The sequence below is a fragment of the Lampetra fluviatilis genome, chromosome 36 (genome assembly GCF_964198595.1).
Source record: "Lampetra fluviatilis chromosome 36, kcLamFluv1.1, whole genome shotgun sequence".
Taxonomy (NCBI): domain Eukaryota; kingdom Metazoa; phylum Chordata; class Hyperoartia; order Petromyzontiformes; family Petromyzontidae; genus Lampetra; species Lampetra fluviatilis.
In genome coordinates, this window is record NC_136310.1 from 1,834,850 (window position 1) to 1,857,681 (window position 22,832).

Consider the following 22,832-nt stretch of genomic DNA (forward strand, 5'->3'; position numbering starts at 1 on the left):
CAATCGTGGTCATCATCATCATCAGTTATTTCGCTCTGCCTTCAAGCTACAAACCCCGAGATTGGGAGTTGGATCAGAGCGCCGAAGGGGGGCGGCGGTAGTGCTACAGGTTGCGTCCCCCACGGCCGAGCGAGATTTCTGCCGGTTTTCCGCGGAACCCCAAACAACGCACGCTCGGTGGCCATCCGTGATTGACAGAGTTAGCAACGTCGGCGTGGCGGCGGTCCGGTCGGTCCGTCGGAGCCGAGGAAATAAAATAATAATTATTAAATTAACATCGCGAGGCATTTCACGCACGCACGCACACGCACACACACACACACACGTCCTCAAAAGGCCAGCCCTTGTGTTTATTCACCGTCCGATTTGAGCTCCCCGTAGAACACTTACGTCAATCTTCCTCGCATGAAATAACCTCCCAGGGCCTTCCATTAAAACAATCTCACTGGCGGCGGTGGCGGGCCAAAGGCGTTCAAATAAGCGATGGAAAGCAAGCGGATTTTTTTTTCTGCGGATCACAAAGCCGTTTCAAAAACTGTGTAAAACAGCGAGTGACACCAGCCCCTCTACACAAGGCACGCTGGGCATCCGGTTGCCGAGGGTCAACGGGTCCGGTACGGTGGGCAGGAAAAGACACGCGACAGCGAAGACGTAACGAGATGTTAACCACCTCGCCTGGTATACAGGGGGTTGTGGATTCCATCCCGACCCCGACGCCTGCTGGATATATTTATCTGTCTCTTTCCCCGTGGTCACGTGGATTTCTTTTCAGGGTCCTCCAGTTTTTCCATCCTTAATTAGAATCAACATCACGCGTTTGGAGTATTTGGCTGCTATAAATCTACACGTGAAAAGCCACTTCATTGAACTAACATTTGTGGCAAGGTCGCTTCTAAAAAAAAAAAAGAGAAGTTTAAATAGCTCATTATTTGGTGATGTTGCTGCTGCATTGGCAGTGGTGCAGAAGCACAATGAACAATAACACTGTGACCTTAAAATGCATAATCGGCGACGTTTAGGGCAATAGATAAATTATGTATTTTCATGTTAAGGCAGTTTTTTTGAGGAACTTGTTGAGTTTTAAGTTACAACAAGGTGACTTAATCAGGTGAGTCCCCTTCAAAGTCTGGGATAGAACATGGCAAGAAAAAGCTGTAGATTTTAAATCGAAACAAGGAGCTCGCGATGGGTGCCGCCCGTGTGCTCGATGGAGGAGGAGGGCAGGTTAGACTCTAATGGCAGCTGCAAGCCGGCTTCATACCCAAGCTGCTCATAGTGGCGAGTTGCAGCACGAGCAGTGTGGCAGTGGCCGCGTACCAACAGAAGTCAAGGTGTTCACCAAGGCCGCACGTCGGTCTGCCGTATTGCTCAGAGTCTGCGCTCGGCTGGACTCGCAGTTCCCAGCGAGGGCCTCGCCGCGCGCACGCACGGGGACACGCACGAGGACACGCACGGGGACACGCACGAGGACACGCACGGGGACACGCGTGGCGCGGACGCGGCGACTCCGTACCAGCTCCTGGGCGGAGAGCAGCGCGGGCCGGCTCTGGGTGTCGCCCGACGCGATGCGCTGCAGGTAGGCGCGCGCCAGCTTCTCCGGCAGCAGGGCCTTCACGGCGGGCTTAGTGCACACGAGGGTCAGGTGCTCCCACAGGTCGAGCAGGATGGACGGCACGGCCTCCCTCTCCACCCCGGAGCACGGTTCCTCGCTCTCGGGCCCCAGAGTCTGCGCGCAGCGACGGAGGCGAGAAGCACGGCACGAGCGGAGCGATGGTGAATCGCGGTGGCAAGATGTTAACTGCCTTGCCTGGTATACAGGAGGTCGTGGGTTCAATTTGGAGTTTGCACGTCTCTCTCTCTCTTATATGGTCTCGTGGATTTTTCTCTGGGTCCTCCCTCCACATTGAGAATCACGCGAGTATTTTGGTTGCTGTACATTTCTGGCGAGGTCGCTTCTGAAAAAAACACCAAGATAGCCCAGTGGGCCTTACCTGGTAAAATATTACGTTTTTTAGTTTAGAGACACGGCACGAGCGGAGTGATGTGACGCGGGGGCGGTAGGAGAGAGACACGCGGCACCCACCTATGCAGGGCGGCACACGAGCGACTTTGAGCACCCACCGGCTCTGCACCTCCGAATTCTCGATCGAACACTGCCGTGCGATTCGCGAAATATGCGCGCGTTGCAAATCGCGGCCGTTGTTCTTATTATCATGACCGCGCAACTAACGCGACGCGCGGGCTCGCCCACCACGAGCAGGTCCTCGATGTCCGTCAGGCTCAGCGCGTCGCTCTCGTGCAGCGACACGAGCGTGGAGACCATGAGCGCCACGTGGCCGCGCGCCAGCAGCCGCCCCAGCGCCGTGGCCGTGGCGCCCGTCTCGCCGCCCTGCCCGGGGGCCTCCGTGCCGACGCGCACCACCAGCCGGGGCTCCTGCAGGGCAGCTTGCACCACCTGGTCCTGTGGAGCGGGGGAGGAGGGGGGCGTGGGGAACACGTGCGAGTGATGTTGACGAATAGAGCAGTTGAAAGTATTTGGCTGCTATACATTTCCACGTGACAAGCCACTTTGGTTGAGCTGACATTTGTGACAGCCAGGTCGGTTCTGAAAAAGAGCTGTGGGCTTCATCTGGTATTTGTATATTTTTTGAAGTGGTTTACCTTTCCTACACAGTACTTTGCTCTCTGATCGTGTTTTTGTGTTGTTTGTTGTTGTAACGTTCTGACCCGCTCCACTGGACAAATAAAATTAAACTAGTCTAGTTTTAATTGAGTGGCGGAGTACCTCTACCTGGGCAATGGAGGCCTCACTTCCAATCAGTGTTCTTCAGTGGCTGTGGCATGCAGAGCCACTCAGGGATGGGGAAAGGGCGAAAGGGGACATTATCTCCGGGCCTCGCACAAAAGCGAGGCCTCCCTACCCCCCCCCCCCCAATAGGGCATTTGGACGGTGGAATAAGGGGGGCCCCGGCGTGACATTACGCTTCCGGGACGTCCAAGATTCTCTACCGATGTGTGCGGTAGTGGGGTGAGTACAGGTGTCAAAGGGACGCCACAAACGAGAGACGCTCCCAAGCAGCACGCTCCACTGCCCTCGGGCTCTCCTTCTATCCCGCCCTCGTTGCCCTCCAGACTTCTCTTCCCTCCTGGCCACCTGCCAACTTAACCTACTGCCACCCTGCTATCCTTACCTCCTGCCCACCTGCCCTCCTGCTCTCCCTGCCCACCAACAACCCACGGCAGCCCCTCCTACCCGGCTGGCCAAAACTCGCCCGAATCTCGGGCGACGGTTTCGCCGGGCTGCCCAAGCGGAACGAGCGCAGGCACCGCACTCGCCTGGCGCATCCCCGACAGGATCGCCTCCGCCTCCGCGGCGTCGTCGTCGTCCACGCGCAGCGAAACGAACGCCGCCGCGAGGCTGCAGAGAGGTGACGTCGGGGCCCTCTTCGTCGCGGCGGCGGCGGCGTCGTCATCGTCGGCGGGGGGCACGAGGGCTTGGCGCGCGAGCGCCGGGGAGACGAGCGCCATGCCGGGGCAGGCCACCAGGTGCGGCACGCGCGCCGGCTCCACCGTGCTGAACACCTGCAGTACCCGGTCGGCCGTCTCCTGCGGTTTCGCGCGACAGCAGCCCGCTTGTTAAACGGGCGTCCGTAGTAGCGGAGTAACGATCGCACCTGCCCGCCCCCTCCCCCACCTTCATCTCCATTACCCACCCCCCCTCCCACCTTCATCCCCACCGCACTCGTCAGCAATTTTATGAATTATCACAATTCAGGGTCACGATGGGATTCCAGATATGATAAAAATTTGTGCCGTCTCATTCGTATTTTTTATCCCGAGTAATCCGTCTGGTTTTGCTCCACCTTGTTTGATCCAAGGGCTCCACAACTTTAGACGAAACGGTTCACTCGTGTACTGGATCGACGTTACGAGAGTTACCGTGACCCCGTGTCCTATGCAAGTGTGTAGGACCTCTTTCGCACCGTACATAGCCAAACGCGCTAAACGGAGGTTGAGGTTGGGGGGGAAGGACAACAAACTAAACACAAACATCAGCTCTAAATAAACGAGTTTCCAATCCAGATTGAAAAGTGTATAGCTCCTGTGGCTTGCGGTGAAGGTCTTTGTTCCATGGCGAGCCAACAACCGCTGCTGAGAGGATGACCGGAATTTCCGATGGTTCTTCTTGTTACCCATCGCTGCTGATGTCAATGCAGAGCAACAACGACAATTTAACATGCAGGTGGTCAAGCCAGACAACCACGTCAGGAGCGGCCGAGTGAATCGCTGCAGTGTCTCCTTCGTATTTGTGTATTACTATTATATGCTGTACGATCTCTGTTCTGGATGACCACAGTCGCACACGAATCATCGATTTGTGCGCTCTTCTTTCGTATGCCATTGTGAAAAGCAAGTTTTTATTTTGTCTTAATGATCGTCATAAATTAATGCAAAGGTTCCTCATCCAGTCCAATGACGTGGTTGACGCAGTGTGGATTTTCAGCGACACCGCCAGGATGTGCATGGACGGAGCATTCATCCCATTTATGGAATGTGTACGCGCATCTGCAGTGTTTGTGTTCGAGCGCGGTTCAGCGTGGTCCAGTCGACCACTAAAACGCATTCGATGCGTTTCAAACCTCAGTCGGAGAGCGTCCCGACACAAAGCACAAATTACGGAAGAAGCACGAGGCCCATCGACGGAGTCACCTGCTGGAGGAGTTCGCGCTCGCAGGCCATGCCGTACAGGCAGTGCAGGAGGCCCCTGCCGTACGCCCTCGTGGACGTCGCGTGCCGGCTCAGGACGGCGGCGGCGTTGAGGCCGGCCATGCGGTAATACGGCAACGCCAGCCGCCAGTCGTCCACGGTGAGGCTACAGTCACGCGCACAGTTCATACCACCACATTGCTTACACGGGCATCACCATCATCATTGTCGTCGTCGCAGTCATCACCCGCACCTCCATTTAGTACGGTTTGTTACGTACATGGCGAAAGAAGTTCAACACACATACATCGTCAGCTTCTCATTGGCCGAGAAGCCCACAGTCACGTCAGCGTGCGCCTCCGACACGACATGCAAAGGGGTTGGGTGGCCAGCACCGCGTGCGACCGCCTTCGCCTCCCCAATGCCGATGTTTACACACCGGACCAGGTACTCATTTAAGGCCGAGTCGACCGAGCGGAGGGCTCAGGTCAAGAGGATTCGTCACCGACGTCGGCCCAGAGCACGGATCGCACCTCGAGGTTAGCGGCGTAGTGCGCCGACCACAGCGCCACCGCTCCCCACTTTGCCCTTGCAACACACGCGGCACAAACATGGGCGCACGCGCCCACTAGCACAACCCCGCCGATAGCAACAACCCCTCCGCGGGAACAAACCGCGCACTCGAGCGCACACATGATAGCGATTCAATCATCCGAAACCACTTATCAACCTTTGATCTTGGCCAGTAAATTGGGTACCATTACAGGGGCCTACTGGCGTAAGTTCGGGAGGTCAAGACCTCTCATTTTTCTCTCCGCAACCCTCGAACGGGATTGCTCATCAGCTGCTGGCTCGGTGGGGGCAGAGGTGTGTGGCCTGATTGGCCTCGCGGGTACACCTCCTGTGAATGCCTTTCAACGGTCGGGCAGTGAATCACTCGACACACACCCTCCCCCCACCCCCTTCTGCAGCCGGCCATAGTCAACTGTCAGTTTGGGGGGAGGGGAGGGGAAGGGGAGGGTCACGATTTGATTGACTCATTCTAAACATCCCATTTATATTGTTTTGTTTGCATCTACAGATTTAAATGTAACACTAAAAAGGCATCATATCTACGGGGACCCTTTTGCAAGGATCAAGAGGATAAAGAGAGAGAAAATGCTTCACCCTTTCAAGCAATAAAAGCACGTGTTAAGATGTTCAAACGCCAAATAGAGACACCTACGATACTAACGTACCGTTAGCATACGATTTGCTAAATTGTAGCGGTGACGTGGTTGTGCAGTAGCGTCGTTCAAAATTCTTGCATCAGAGGTTCGTGCTTTGTTTGTGTGCTACGTAGAATATAAAAAAATCTATTTTTAAGGCCAGTGTTATTGTAGGAATATAAGCCGAGTTTTACAAGGCACATTGTTCTGTTCAGCGATATAAAGCACGAGACACCAGCATATGTACGTTCCTTGTAAAGCATTCACCGCCATAATACGTCAAAAAGTTGTTACCACGGCACAACCCATCCGAGAATCTCACCCAGATCCGGAAGAAAGCTGGCGAGCAGAGTGGCACAAACGCGGACGTCCAGAATAAACACCTCCTCATTCGAGACCCAAACATCACCGCACCTCCTGTCTTTAACATTCCTCCTCCAAGACACCGATGTGGAACGATCAACCGCATCAGAACATATCCTTCGTACAGAAATAAAATTAAAGATGTAAGCCAAAGCAGCGCAACTTTGGCCATGAAACCCGATCTATGGACTACAGCATTTGAGGAACGGCAAAACTACACAAACTGTCTGCTAAAGCCAGCAGACCACGACATTGGCAATTTAGTTCCTAAACTTATAACCATCATATGCAAGGATAGATATAGAACACAAAAAAAAAACATGGATCATTGTACTGGCCTACTAAAAGCTACGTTAAGTGTATTTAAAGCTCAAACCATCAAAAATTACCACATACCCAAATACAAAGATGCCCTGTATAGCCTGCAACAAACTGTTGGGGGAAGTGCTGTTCGCGAGCACCTATCAAGGCCGGCACGGCACACGAGGGGTGGGTGGCCAGCACCACGCGTTTTTCTCCCGAGTAGGGACATTCGCACGTCACCCCAGGTACTCATTTGAGGCCGAGTCAACCTAGGGGAGGCCCAGGACCAGTTCAAGTATTTTGCCATTGTTATTGGTCGCGAGCAGGAATCGAACCCGGGTCGCCGGGTTTTCAAGCACAGCGTGCTAACCGCTGCGCCACCGATCCCCCACACGTACGCACAGACACGCGCACGCACACACACGCACACAATGCCCCCCCCCCCCCAAAGGAAAGTTCTGAATAAAATCCAAACCAATTAAAATACCGCATTAGACTGCCAAAGGTCATCGCCGAAAAAACCGGTGCGCGTGAAGAAAGCACAGCGCACTGCACGCACCCGGGGTCCAGATCGAGCACGCATTCCGGACTCCGGATGTATCAACGCGCTCACTCAGGAGTCCCGAACCCAGTCGGCGCACCGGCCTCCCGTCATGCGATGCCAACAAGGACCACTGCCCGACATCGTTGCCTCGCCGCGGTGGCGAGATGTTATCTCCTACGTCTGGTATGCAAGAGGCCGTGGGTTCGATCCCTACCCTGTTGTGTGTAAAAATTATTTCGCACCGTACGTAGCCAAGCGTGCGAATCGGACGTTGAGAACTGACCACGCGGTAAACCACCTGCCGGAGCTTTTGAACTTGCGGGCATTTGTCGGCACGGACGATCGCTCGCTCGCCCGACATCGGCGAGCTCCGTGCGGTTCAAGCCGGCGTCACTACGCGCGTGGCCCGTCATCCAGCGCTGCGGAGGCAGCAGCGAGGGGTTGGTGGATCGCCGCACGGATGGTGCGAAACTCCCTTCCCGTGGGTGTCGAGGAGGTGCAAGGAGAAGGTGGGATGGCAAAACTGTGGACGACTCCGCCTGTTCTCTATGTACGAGATAGTGTTGCCCCATTGCACACATGGTGCATCGGTTTCCTCCCACATGGCAGAAAACATCTTAACATGTAGGGGATCGCAGAGCTTGAGCAACCGTCGGTGCCGGCTCACCGCCTTGATGCTGCCTTCCCGCCTCCCGAGTTTCTTCTCCCTCCCGCTCTCTCTCAGGGAGCGAGAGAACACTGTGTGGGGGCGTCGCGAGGTTGAAACGGATCGTTATCATCGGCGACGGAATCTCGTTTGCAGTGCACGCGAAATTCGGACGCGCAGCTAATTTGCTCTGCCTGCACACGGGGCGACCGAGGCTCAGTTCTGCGACCTCCCCCCCCTCCCCCCCTCGTGTACCCCCCCTTCTCTCTTTGCTGGGGGGAGAAAAAAAAGCAAAGCTTTAACTGTGCCCCCCCCTCAGCCCCTGCTACGTCCGAGTTTAGAATCTCCAAAGCAACGAGCAGGGAGATTGATTTATGACGCAGTTTAGCCGTGACGGGAAGTGATGGCAAAACAAGAAACCCAAACGATTAACCGAGAGGAGGAAGGCGATGGCAGGAAGGGAAACAAAATAGCGAACGTATTAGCAAGTAATTTTGTCGAGAAGTTATTCTTACTTTCTTTTTTTTACTTACAGTTGTTTGTGTCTGTACGTATATATATATTTTTTCTCGCAACTATTTTATTGTTATGCCGCTCAATCGTGTCACGCCAATCAGACGAAGTTACATCCACCCGGATAAAAATCAAGTGAAAAACTAATTGAACACACAACATTGTGACAGGAGGACTTCCACACGAGGGTTGGTGGATCGCACAGATGTTGGGAAACTCCCTTCCCGTGGGTGTCGACGGAGGTGGCCGTACCCTGGCTCGCCAGGAGAAGGCGGCGCAGAAAAACCGTGCACTCCACCGGTTTCGTCTAAAATGGGACCGAGCGTTTCCGCCACGCACGCGTCGCTTTCCTCCAGCTGCTCCGGTGTTCTCCCACATTACTTGGGTGATAACACCTTTATATAGAGAGGAACGCAGAGCTCGGGCAAGCTTTGGCGCTGGCTCACCGTGTGGTTGCCTTGCTGCATGTTTGTACGTTTCATCGCGCTTCTTAAAAATATATATTATTACGATGCTGCCGAGGACACACACACACGCCGGGCGCATACAAACCACCAACAACCTCCTTACTGGTCATCACATCCGATACCCATTGCTGGGGGGGGGGGGCGCAGTGGTACGGGACAGAAAAAATGATCATCTCGGATTGCCGGGTTTTTTAGGAACTGGTGGAGTAATTCTCATCTCATGTTCGGGGGTCTCCCCCCCCCCCCCGCTCGGCACCACCACCGCCGCCGCCGTCACCGCCGTCGCCGCCGTCATCGTGCCCGTGGCAGCGGCTTCGCTATTTATTTGGCCCCCGGCGCGGCCGCAATGCTGCTTCCAATTAGCGCGGAGCGCCCGGGCCGCACGCCGTGCTCCGAATTTCAACGAAGGGCGGCTCTCTCTCTCTCTCTGCTGCGCCGCCCACGTGAGAGAGCCGGAGAGCCGGGCAGCCAGTGAGCTAAAGAGCCGATGAGCCTCGCCGCGCGAGCCATTAAACGTCCGCCGTAAAACCCGGCCAACTGCGCCGACGTGCGACCGGTTCCGACGACGTAAAATTGCTCACCCGTGGCTGCCCCCCTCCCTCGATCGATTTCACGTACAATTCGCGTCGACTTCGCTGGAATGTGTTATTATTTTTTCCCTCCTGCCCGACTCTTTCACCACTCGCTAAATAAAGAAAAAATTAAACACGCGGAGCAAATTTTTTAAACGCAGGGAAAATAAACGTCGTTTTGAAGTGCTCCGCTTGGCGAGACGTTCAAACGGCTTTGCAGGGATGAATATACGACACAAAGCGAATTTGAGTTCATGAAGCAACTGACTGCGATCGCGCGTTGAGATGCCCTGCACACAGAGGGTGGACCGTGCACGAGTTGGAAAGTTTGAATGCGTCGGGGGTTCGTTAGGGATTGTTTTTTTCTTTTTGCAGGGAGAGGTAGAGAATGCTCGGAGCCAGAGATTACGTTAGGGCACAGCGGCTAACAAAGACGCTTCACGGAAACAGGTCGGTTGTACGCAGAATGGCTCGAGAAAAGTTATTTCAGACAACGGGGGCGGCAGCCGAGAAGAAGCGACCATCAACTTATCAGAAGTTGACCAAGAGTTTTGACAGAGGCCCGTGTTGCTAAACTGGAGTAGAGTGAGATGAGAGCCGAGTGTGTGGAGGAGAGTAGAGTGAGATGAGAGCGGAGAGGTGGGGGATTGCACGCAGGGGAGTAGAGTGAGATGAGACTGGAGAGGTGGGGGAGTGTGTGGAGGAGAGTAGAGTGAGATGAGAGCAGAGATGTAGGAGATTGCACGCAGGGGAGTAGAGTGAGATGAGAGGGGAGAGGTCGGCAGGAGTGAGTTCATGGAGGAGTGTGATCCTGCAGTTGGATTAGATCGGGAGCCGTTGCAGAGATCGGAGGATTGCGCCGATGGGGGTCTCATTTGTGGTTGGGTGCGGTCGAGGGAGTTTGGCAGCAAGCGGCATTTTGGATCATCTGGAGTTCGGATTCACGCTCGAGGGTCCTCGGCAGCAGCAGCGGCGGATGAGGCAATAAAGTGACGCACGTGGGAGATGTTGCGCAATTGTACGTGGCGGGCCCCGCAGAGTTTGCGAGATGTGGGAGGAGAACGAGAGCTCTGGCCCTCTGTGCTCGCGTTTAAGAGGAGCACAAGCGAACACGGCATCTTATCCAAAACGTTATTTCACCCACAAATATTTAACACCGCTATAAAAGTTCACCCAAATCTCATCGGATATCGAAAGCCAAGCGAGTTTTGTTTGGCTTTGTTAGCGAACACCGGGGCTTGCCAGGTGCTGTAGGCGTGCGACTGCGAGGTGTCGACGGGAGATGGCAGTGCCGGGCGTCACCCCCTCGCGGACACGCGTGGTGGGTTGCCTCCGGGTGCTCCGCTCTCCTCTCCACGTGAAGCCAAACTCTCATTAAATGCGATTGGCCAAACATCCCAAAGTATTTAGGGTCCCAGCGAGGCTTTCCGGAGCAAAATAATCGCCGTTATTATATTATTATTTTTATTATTATTATAAAAATAACAGCCATTATAATAATGTATTTCGTTTTATGTTTTCAAGACCGCAGCCAGCACCTTTAACTAAAGATGCGTACATGTGGAAATAATTACGCCCTGCCCAAAGGCTCATTTGCGGGCAGTAATACAACAAAACGCAGTTATTCAATTACTGGGCACAATAGGCATTCCATTAGTTTCTAACGCTGCTCATTACCTGTCGCAATAGAGAGGGGTGGGGGTGGGGCGGGGGAGGCATGGGGGAGGGAGGGTGGGCAAGCGATGGTAACGTCCACTCAACGCAAACCACAATGGCTGCCGGGCTCTCTCTCCCCCGACTCTCCGCATCTTGCGTAAGCCGCCGCCACGAGCGCCGGTCGCCCCTCCGTGGTGGCACGACGCCACGGAGGAGGAGCGGTCACAGGAGAATGCATTTGAACCGCAAGGCGAATATATAATACAGTGGTATCCGCCTCCCCCCCTCCGAGCTGGTTTTTATTTACTGCGCTGGCATTCGCCGTGAAAATAAAAGCTGCCGCCGTTTGCACGGCTGCAGGAATTCCGTGGCCGGGCCCATAAGCGAACAACGAACGGAAGGCCGCTATTCACAAAATGGGAGAGGGCCTCACAGAAGCCGAAACAATCTTTAGCTAAAGCCGTGAATCGATGCCCCACACCTCCCAGCTCGGCCGCCAATGACTGCGCAAAATAAAATGAAACGGTAATGTTACATTCACTTCTGCGCTTCATTTGTCGGTTTGACCGTTGCAACAACGAAGCTCACTCTCGGAGCGGAGTGCTACCCCCTCTACGGTGCGGACCGGAGGCCGCTTTGAAGGGATCTTTCGGAGGCAGCTCTACGAAAATCCGCGACGGCGGTCTGCTCCCCTCACGCAAAGGATCGCGCTTCCCTGCGGGAGATCAGAAGGGATATTTCGGTCTCGTGACGATGCGACGCCGATAGCGCGGTTGAGATTATGTTGAGGGGGAGAAATTACAACGAAAACAACGACTTTTCAAGATGAGTCGGTCACTAATATCATCCGTGTGTGGTTGAGGACAACCACCTTAAATAATTCAGATCGCCCCCCCTTCACCACCCCTTAACATAACCCCACCATTCCAGGGATTTTTTTTTTTCTAAATTAAAGGCAACAGCGATTGCCTTGTCAAAAGCCTGCTAGAAAGCAGAGGCAGCAAGGCAATTACGACAAGGCCCAGTTTATTTGTACAGCAATGGCTCAACTTAAACACATTCGCTCATACATTCTCTCAAGCTGTGGATTAAATTTCCGGATGTAAATGACTACAAATGCTGTGATTATAAGCAGGCCTCAAAGGTCAGCCAAGCATGGAAGGGTCAGTTATTTATTTTTTAATTCGTAATTTTTTTCGTTACGTTCCTCAGGACGTCTCTGAACGTGCTGCCGCAAGCGCCGAAACTGTTAACCGAAATGCAGGAGAAATGTCGGAACTTTGACGCGTTTTTGATTCCTATCTCAGTATGGTAAACGGTTGTTTAAAGTCTGCTGATTTTGCCGTGGCGAGATATTAACTCCCTCGCCTTGTATGCGGGAGGTTGCGGGTTCGATTGCGACCCTGACGCCTGTTGTATATTTGGAGGTTGCGTGTGTCTCTCTCCCCGAGGTCGCGTGGATTTATCACCGGGTCCTCCGTTTTTTTCCCTCCACATTTTAGAATTAACATCACGCGATCATTGGGCTATCATTTGTGGTCAGGTCGCTTCTGAAAAGGAGCTATATAGTACAGCAGGCCTTACCTGGTGAAATAAAAATAGTTTAGTTTACAGGGCTTGGTCCATTTATAATGATTTCGTGGTTTAAGCTGCAATTAAGTTGTTCCCACTACTTTAAAATTAGTCGTTAATGACTGTGTAACCCAGGGCAACTGACAAGCCTGCTCTCCGCTCTGAAGAAGGCCCATTGCCCGAAACATCAACCTGCTATAAATGTCCTGTGAAACACTGCCAGAGTAGAGGTAAACATTTGTAATTGTTTTTACAAATTTGGAAAAAGTGAATATTTTTGATAAATAAGAATCAGTATCATAATATTGGTATAGATATTGAACTGTACGTGGCTTAAGCAGTAGACTAAAGCAATCGGCTTATGAATATTTAATAAACAATTCAACTTTAACTAAGAAACAATGGCAGTTGCGCGATGCAGACGAGAATATAACTATAGTGGGATATTCGAAGCTCAGAAGGAGACACATGTTCGTACGGATATCAAAGAGGGCTCTCGTTTTAACTTAAATCATTGAAATCTGCAAAATAAAAGACAGCAATGGAACCGCCTTCTGTACAGAGAGAGAGAAAACCAAACCACACGTACCTTGTAAACTCACGAGACTTAATTTAAAAATAAAAATAATTCCCGGCCACTCGGGACCTGCCACAAGTGAAGTTTTGCCCAAAACAGGAAGCCGGTCATCTATAAATTGCCGTCTCCACAAACAAGTGGCGCACTGAGAAGCGAGGCCATCTGTGCACGCACGTGGAGACAGTGATTAATACGGCACGGCTCTCCGGTCCATCCCTTCCATTTCCTCTCCTTAAACAAACTCGCCCATTCACCAAAGCGCGTCCCCCCCAACACGAGAGTTGAACATGGAAAAGCACCAATTATGGTGTAGAATAACACAAAATGGAGCCGACGGATAAATAAATGGACAAGTTTGTCACGGCGCATTTGCGCCCGAATGAGGTGGGGGGGGGGCCTGGAAAACAAAACCTCGCAGCGCGTTGTGTCACGCTTTCTCCGGCCCGCTTACCGAACGACAGCCGATATAATCTAGTCACCAAGATTACAGGGGGGGGGGGGGGGGCGTGAGGTTAAACATCACGCTCTCGCAGCCCCCGCGCTGTTATTCCAAAGTGTGGGTTTCACCTAATTTCAACTCCCGAAAGCGCCCGCTGCAGTGGTGCGAGGCGAAAGCTGCAGATCGGAGATGCTCATCCATAACAATTGGTGAAAAACATACTAAATAATGAAACAATTATAAGCTCTTTTACAAATCCACCGTTTCGGATGAAGGGCCTCCCTCACCGCCGTGTCAATCATGGTGGTTGTTTGACCATACTTGACCACGTTGGTCAGCGACAGTTGATAAGGAACAGGCTCAGAATCGGATCGGATCTCACTCGCCACTCATGTTGGCCGTGGCCAGCGAATAAAACCAAGGCCCGTTGGGTTCGTGGTGAAACACGACAAACCGCTGCACCATCACTCCACTCGAAAAAAAAATCTGAATTATTAATATGCAAATTAAGAGTCATCATATTGACTGGCAAGGACTGATTGGCCGTGTCGGGTGGTGGAGGCTTGCGACACATTTGTAATAACGCGATTTAACCAAGTAAAACCTTGATAATGAATAATACTGGTCGCGAAAGCGGGCAGGATACTTCGCCAGAAGGAATGATGGCCGATGGAAGAGACTGGTCAGTGGCAGCCAAGACGACGATTCCCGTGGTGGAGACGGAACAAACGGGATCGGCTCCTGTGTAAGGGTCGCGGCGTCGCAAATCCGCGTGGGATGGCGACAGAGTGGGGGAGGCCTTCATCCAGCAGTGGACAGACTACGACTGATGAGGGCGATGAATATTATTAGCTAACTCTACTTGCGAAATGCTGGCAAAAGTTCATGGTAAAATTCAGATTTGGACCACAGATTGTGTGAAAACATACCTAAAACAAACACATTCTCGATACATTACGCAATATTCTTGGATCTTTCGGTAAAGTCACAGCGTCCTAATGAACACAGTGTTGACTAGGATGCTGTCTTTCCAACAGCTCTGTTCTTCATCTGAGGACGGCTGCTTGTGTTGTGGCCGAAACGTCGTGAGAATTTTATTATGTTTTATTTTTATTATTTTCCTTCTACGTGACTTTACCGAAAGATCCAATAATATAAATCCCTGCAGTCACGAAAGCTTTGAATCGAAACATTACACAATATTTGTCATGTATATTTATATATTTTGGTCTTCTCTCAAAGTTGTTCCTCGTGCACTATTGGCATCAAGTGATGAGATGGAGAATCGAAAAATCGGGAAATCTCCCAGAGCAGGGAATCTCACCGTATTTTGTGAGAACAGCTGCACAGGAGATTCTTTATAGACCTACTTCCTAAAACATTCCATTTGTAATTCTCACAGCCAGCAGTGCATCACCCTGTGTCAGAGACGGTGCCGTAGAAGACGACATCACAGAACTACCTCCAAGGTCACTTGAGTTGGTTTCTTTAAGCACACTCGGGGACAAGCCTTGAAAAATGTCCTGCAAAGAGTTTCGGTCGCATTTGTAAAGGCTCCAAGATGGAATTTTCTTAATGTTAATTTATTCTTCTTTTGCTAAGCAGTCACCAGTGACCAGGCTGAGACCATCAACCTGCCGTGGTTGAGTCACCGGTTTAATCACCGGCGCCTGCCGGGATTCGAACCCCGGCATGTCAGCGGTGCCGGCTCAGTTTCCCGGACCTCCTGTGCCACCCGGCCACCTCCCTCCTATTATTCAAAAATTAAGCAAAGACGTGGAGACTAATGACGAACTTCGTCAACGACCAACTGACATGTTACACGAAGACTTTACATGTTAAGAGCGCGACGAAAAAAACGATACTATATATACAAAGATCCCTCCTATAGCCTGTACAGACTGTTGGGGAAAGTGCTCTTAGCGAAAACCCATGAAGGCCGGAACGGCACACGAGGGGGTAGGTGGCCTTGGTCTCCCCAGTGGCGATGTTTACACACCATTTGAGGCAGAATCGACCTAGGGGAGGCCCAGGACCGGTTCAGATATTTGTCAATGGTGTTCGCAGTCGGCAGCCATCGGACTCTGGTCGCCGGGTTTGTAGCGTAGCGCACTAACCGCTACGCTACCGCTCCCTGCACACATACACACTCCAAGCATTTTAAACACTGATTTATCTAGAAAGCTAAAACGTACACGATAACTAATGCTGCGAGTCACACGGCCGGTTTTTAATGCAAGTTGAAATATTGTCTTAAATAAAAAAAAAAGCACGGTAAACCAAGTTGAAATAAAATGTTATGGGCTCTTGCTTTTCCGTGCCGTGCATGACGCCGTCAATTTCTAGCCCCAATTACGGCCGCACATTTGAAAGTTATTAGCGCGGGACATGTACACGCCGGCATGTGGTTCCTATTACGTGCCACGGTCTGCCACGAGCCCTTTAGGCTTTTTATTTTTCTCGTTCAGAAACCCAAATAAAGGAGCCGCAATGAAAGCTGAAGCGGTGGCGTGCGATTACAAAACCGACCTTCTCAGTCAGTCGCGGCTCTCTCGCGCGCGCTCCCTCTGTGTGCACCCCTCCACGTATCTTCTGCGGCGAGAAATACTGAAGGACTTGGAGCAACAGACACCACAGCAAACGGCCGAATGGGGCTATGAATGACGCGGAGCTCTTTAGAGTCGGCGCTTCTCAATAGCGGCACAAGGAATCACCCCCTGCGCCATCCGGCGAGCCGTCACGACACAATTAAATTATTGATTCTTTTTATTTTCTTTTCACGAGGTGAACGCAGCGGCCTCTGGCGGCCGGTGGTGGCTCATGTGACCCCATTGCACCCGACACGCCATCTCACGCGCGGTATTTGGAGCACGTTTCCCCGGACTGAGCTGGACATCTGTGCGAAGGAGCGCTTCATAGCACATGGGACTCCTCTAGGATAAAGACGGATTCTGAAACTGTCGGCTTTGATGCAGTCTCCAACGCGGATTGAGGGGGGGCGGGGGAAGTGGACGAGCGAAGATCGCACCTCCGACTCAGATGGCTACGTACGGTGCAAAAAAAGTTGCACGTGCAGACATACATCACAGGAGCGGTAACAGCGATGGAAGAGTGACAAGGAGGTGACTGCGTGCGTGCGTGCGTGCGTGCGGTTGTGGCCCGCGCCTCTCACCGGCTGTACTGGTCCCCGAGCAGCGCGCAGCTCTCGCGAAACGCGGCCGCAAACTCGGCGGCAGACGCCTCGGTCCAGCCGGGGCCTCCGGCGAGGGCGGCCGCCCGCAGCAGGAGGTGGCCCTCGCACAGAAGGTGCAAGCGCGACTCCGGGCAGGTGCTCTCGTACTGCTGCCCGTACTCCACCTGCACGCACGCACGCACGCAGACGACGACAAAGATCCTCCTCCCCCCACCCCGTGGAGCCTGAAGAGACTGTTGAGGACAAGCGCTGTTAAGAGAGCAGCACCTATGAAGGCCCGGGCACGTGGTACAGGCAGGGGTGGGTGGCCAGCACCACGCCCGACCGCCTTTGTCTCCCCCACCGCTTATGATCACACACTGCACCGGTCGCTCTTTGAAGTCATAAACAAGACAATGATAAAAACAACGACGACGATGATGATAATGATGATGCGAATAAGCCGACCTTGGTCAGGATGTGAACTCTAATCTCAAAACGCGGGCGCTCCGCTCACGTTCCACACGATCTACGGCCCAGCCACGTCACGTTGCAACGGCTCGGCAACGTAAAGCATCCTTTATATCGCAACGGGCCCGTGAAACCCGAAACTCCATAAAACACAGGCGCTGGGGTTTTTATGACGTACTTCCAACAATGATAAGAGCAGCGCGCGCTCCTTCCCCCCTTACGCTCGACAGGTTAAGAAGTCCCTGTTATGGACCAAGACGTGGAGGGGGTGGCCAGGGAGGGGGGGGGGGTCCATATTTGGGCCACGCTGCCACAGGGCACTAATTGGCATTTTGAGGGATGTTCTATCAATGCCAGGACGAGCCCAGCACCCCCAACTGGGTCACACGGCCTGGGCCATTCCAGCTGGCCCATTCACAGTGATCATAAAGAGCCAACGCTACCATCTCATTGTAGAGCTGTATCAGCGGGGTGAGGTGCAGGGCGTAGAGATTCCAGCCCGTGTTATTATCCCCTGCGCCCCCGTCTGGCCTCATCTTCGGCCTGTCAATCAAACCAAAATACAAACACACGCACGGGGAGCGGGAGGGGGGGACAGGGGGAGGGGCGTGGGTGAGATGGCGGGTTGGCAGCGGGGTGCAATGAGCAGACCGCACTTGAGCAGCTACGGCGCAGACTCTCTCAGAGTGTGCGCGCGCGTTACGTACACACGCGTGTGTTCACGTGTTAACAGACGGGCAATGGACTTGATGTACAAGTCTTCCAACAGACTGCCATTAATGTGTCCGATCCCGTCAGATCTCACAAGATACGCAAGCATGAGGGACATGAATATTCGTACTATATATATATTTTTTTTTACCAAGCCCACTGAGTTATATAACTCTTTTTCAGAAGCAATCTGGCCACAAATGACAGCTCAACGGAGTGGCTTACCATGTGGAAATTTAGAACAGCCAAATACTCATACGATGGCAGGAGAAGACCTGCCTGCAAATGCCAGGCGATGTATGCTTGCGTTTGAAAGTGGCGCCGAGACAGCAGCCAAGCAATGGATTCTTAAATTCATCTGTGCGGAGCTTTGAGTGTTACGACCCTCGTGTCGAGAGGTCCATTCCTCCGAGTACGCCGGTTTGACTCCCACATGCCAATCACTCATCAATGGCGTCCACCAAACTTGCCAATGTCGGCCCAGTGAGGCTCTCTTGGTCAAACTAAGGGCATTGTCATTTATGATTTAATTGCGTACCAAGACGGAATATTATTTAGTGTTCAATAGATGATTGAAGGTGTAGGTACAGGGGGCACTAATATATCAATCGAGTCATCGATTGAATTAATAATGATGTCACGGTTTTCTAAAGAATCCAATTTTTTTGTTTATCATCCGAAATTTCACATCTAGCTCCCGATTTTGGGTTTATGCCAAAAAAAAAAACTGGGAGCACATCCCTAATATATAAAAAACACCATTTGGCACCACAACTTTGTTATTAAACATTATTTGTTGATGCTGCTGCTGCAGCTGCATTGGCAGTGGTGCACAAGCACAATGAACAACATCAAAGCACACGTTTCATCAGTAACACAAAGCCTGCGTGTTAAACTAACACGTTATATGGCGTTTAAAGAAGGTGACAGGGCCTTCTTCACGGCACATGCACATACCTCGTTACAGACCAATTCAGACCTTATTGGTCACCCCGTGCCCCTTACAAATCTCAACGTTCATCGGACAAAGTCCCCATCACGAGGGAGAGACACAAACAGACAATTGTTGTTGTTGCCCGTATTGAAACGGCTGTACGCCGTATGGACCCGAAAACTAAATTTCCCTGAACAGCAATACGGGATAAACCGCATGGGTTGACGGGTATGCATGCATGGGCATTTCAACTTTATTGTTATCGGTGTTTTGCAGGAATCACGGGCATCTCGGCTCGCCCACATGGGACGTGTTTCCCAGGGTGCAGCTCTGCTGCCCCCGTGCGGTCACTGCCTGCGAGTGCAGACACCGACACAACACGGGACGCACGAGTTCCCGTAACGGCGACTTCTCAGCGGCCATCAAAGGGCGACGCAGCCACCCGCCCCCCCCCCAGACGCATCTCTTATCTCCACATGTGTGTGCTAGGTTTTTCGCAGCCGATGTTCCGATTCACAGTCGCGCGAAGATCTGCACCGAGTGTTCATCAGGAGAGGTCTCATCGTAAACGGTGACGATTCACAGAGCTGTCCTTGGCCAGGTGGCTTGGCCGAAGGGCGAGCGACTGATAAGTGGAAGGTTGCAAGTCCAATTTCTGGTTGGGAGGGTGGGGGGGGTTAACTCATCCTATCATCCCTCCGGGGTCAATAAAATGAGTACAACTCTGTGAGAAAGTTAACGGCAGTTGTGCTATGAGTTTAATAGACCCACCCCCACCACAGCAATGTGGAATTTACACCACCGGCTCGGCAGGGGTCTGGAAACAGAGGAGACGATCATCCGTCGGCGCCCGACGGCCGTATGTAAGAGCGGTAAAAGCAACAATCGCCCCCCCCTCCTCACCGCTGCGGCCGTCTGGGTGTCCTGGTGCCTCTGAGGCCGGCGCGTGTGAACAGGATGGCGTGGTCACGTGACACGCACACGCGCTGCAGCCCGATGAAGTGCTGCATGCGCAGCGAGCACACCTCCAGGCTGGGCGGCGGACAGGCCTGGCGGGGGAGACAGACAGAGAGGCAGAGGGAGACGCGCGGCCCAGAAACACAATCAGCTGGCCTCCTGTCAGGTAGAGAGGAGCAGCCCTGCAATTGCTTGCTCGAGTGCAATGCGACTCGTGCCAAGGCAGAAATATATTTGTTAAACTTTTAACATCGGTTGACCCGAATTTAAACAATTATGTTTTCATTCGGGTCAAAGGATTCTCTTACATTTGTTATACATGTGTAAGATAACAAATATTTTTTGGTAAAAACAAATATATATAGATAATTCAGGCCAAGAGTCATTCGCGCAGGTACCCACCGATTAACGCAACACAAGCCTCTTGTTTCAAATGTTCAGTTATTTATACGATCACCGAACATCCACAGATGAAGCTGCTACTTGTTTGAACACAGAGGCAAATAAGACAGCCTAGCATCTATCGCAGAAGCATATATCGCAGTAATACATCCGATATCCTTTCCAGTGACCACTTATCGACATCAGGCTGGCGAAGTTCTTTTCTATACGCCTTGTTAAATGAGAAATGTTCGTTACATCATGGCCGAACAAATATTTTTCAATTTTCAGTCATCAAATTTTGTCCAATGAACCGACTTTCGTTTCATTTGCAAGACCTAAAAATCTTACCAAAAGTAAGTGAAACATGAATGTGATGAGCGCAGTTAGTGGTGATCGGGCTGAGTCTCTCGACCTGCTGCACTTGAAATTCTGGTTTAACCCTTTCCCATTCCGATGACGTACGTGCATGTACGTCATCAGAACGGAATCGCATACGTACGTCATTGGAACGAAATCGGGAAAACTAAAATAAAAACTAAAATAAAACAACTCGATCGGAACCGAGGCTCCCACAAGGCTATGCGGGATGGCGTGTGGCACAGTTTGGCGGCAGCTTTATAGAGTGCGGTCGTGTCGCTACGGTTCTCTGCGGTGAGTACAATGTCTTTAAAAAGCAACGGCGCTACGCCTCTATAAATAAAATTAACGCCGAGCCGCTTGCGGGTTCCGAGATCCGGCGCCGAACGGGACGCCCGCCACCCTGCAAACTGCAGACGTCTTAGAACGGAAAAGGGTTAAATCGCGTGCGTGTGCTGCATCCAGCGTGTGAAGAGTTAAGGGCTGTACCTTTCTCTCTCCGTCTACTTCGGGGTCTGATCTTCTGGTTGCCAGGGTCACACTGTGAACAGTGTAGCATTCCAGGTTCTCTCTGAAAAGACAAAATTAAAACGTACATTTGTATTTCTCTATCTCTCTCGTGCCCGCTCAAAGCACACACACACTGCAAAGTGTGTGCGGTATATTTAAGCACGCAAGCTTCCGCGACTAATGTTACAATGGGCAAATCTATTCGTGGGTCAGATCGTGGAAGTAAAATGTGTGTCGTACACCCTCCTCCACCCGACAGCCAATTAATAACGTTGTCGCCGGACCAAACGTGGCCAACGTATTACTGCTTCAGCAGCGCCACTGGTGTGGCGTTGAAGAGCAATCTACACACACACATTGTGCAATCTGCTTCGACGTTTTTCTGGTAGTTACAACTAGCATCATCAGGCAGTTATGCAGGATTCAAAATCACCCTGTTAGTGGAGGATTTACGACAGGAATATTTTACTTGCGCGCTTTGACCCAAAAAAACTACTGTGAATGTTTACAGTATTTTTAAAACGTAAAACTATCGATTAGAATCATTTACAAAAGCACCCCGAGTTCTGACAACCACCGAGCTAATAAATAACTGTGGAAATACATTCACAGCTGCAAACGATTTGGAGTGAAGCTGCTGGGTGTAATAAGTGTGCCCACTGGACTTGCAATCCAGATTTACATATTTGGAGATGCTGCTGCATCGGCAGCAGCATCTACAAATATTAATGACATCGTAGATTCGTCAATAACACTTGTGTTCTTAAAAGGAAAAGTATATAATGGGAGGGTTTTTTGTGCAATGCAGAGGCCGTTGGTTCAACTCCATCTCCCGGCGAGGCAGTTGAAATAACGAGGACAAAGATTGAAATCCCTCCCAGCCCTCCCACGCCACTATCCACCCAACATTAAGAGTGGCTATAACCACAATCAGTTGATTGGAAAGTCACGTGTGGTTGGGTAAAGTGTGGTTACTGCCACCTCTTACAAGACGTCTGGCCAACGTGGAAGAGTAGGCCAAGCATACCCTCTCTAAGTGGGGCTCCATCAAGTTCCTTTCGAGAGGAGAACTTTGGCCAGCAGTGGAGTGAGTAATGCAATTGCAGGGCTGTAACTTTACCAACTTTAGACTAAAGTGTTGAGTCAAAGGCCATTTTTAGCGAGCACCTATTAAGCCCGGCAAGATGCAGAAGTGGCTGGGGGGAATGGTCAGGACCACACATGGCCACCTTATTCTCTAATTCAAAGGCTGAACCTACCTAGCAGAGGACCAGGACAGGTTCAGACTCGACTCGCCACGTCTCTGGAAACCTCGCCCATCACGCAATATCGACGCAACGGGGTGGTCAAATTATTTTTTCGCATTCACAAATAAACCCATTTCGGGGCAGTAAAAACAAAACGTTGGGCATATTTGTGAAGCACCCCCAACCCACCCGCCCCCCCCCCCCCCAATCAAACTGCGGACAACGGCTGGAGAGCTGCCAAAGCCGATGGAGATCGGTTGGTTGCACCCCTCCAGCTAAAATGAGACGGGGTTCCGTGAACCGCTATTTCTCCGCACAAAGGCTCTGCCGGTTGTCTCACGAGAGCCCCGAAACGAGCCCCCACTGCTCTCCCGAGTCGCCCGTTGCGCCAGGAATGCAGAGTTAACGGTGCTGCCGCTGCGGCGGCGTTTTTTTTACTTCGAGCAAAGCAAATACGCAAGGAATTTTATCCTAATGCGAGTTAGTCAGCAGTATAAACGAGTCTAGCATGTGTAGGGCCAC

General features: G+C 51.9%; 1 protein-coding gene across 1 annotated transcript in view; it reads right to left on the reverse strand.

Annotated features, from left to right (window-relative positions):
- The window catches only part of HPS3 (HPS3 biogenesis of lysosomal organelles complex 2 subunit 1), a 60,974-nt gene that overhangs the window by 28,202 nt on the left and 9,940 nt on the right, over positions 1–22,832 (reverse strand). The window contains 8 exon segments of the mRNA XM_078873186.1: positions 1,514–1,726; positions 2,252–2,461; positions 3,337–3,606; positions 4,711–4,873; positions 16,740–16,924; positions 17,654–17,753; positions 19,759–19,904; positions 21,043–21,124. Coding sequence (XP_078729312.1) covers positions 1,514–1,726; positions 2,252–2,461; positions 3,337–3,606; positions 4,711–4,873; positions 16,740–16,924; positions 17,654–17,753; positions 19,759–19,904; positions 21,043–21,124 — 1,369 coding nt within the window.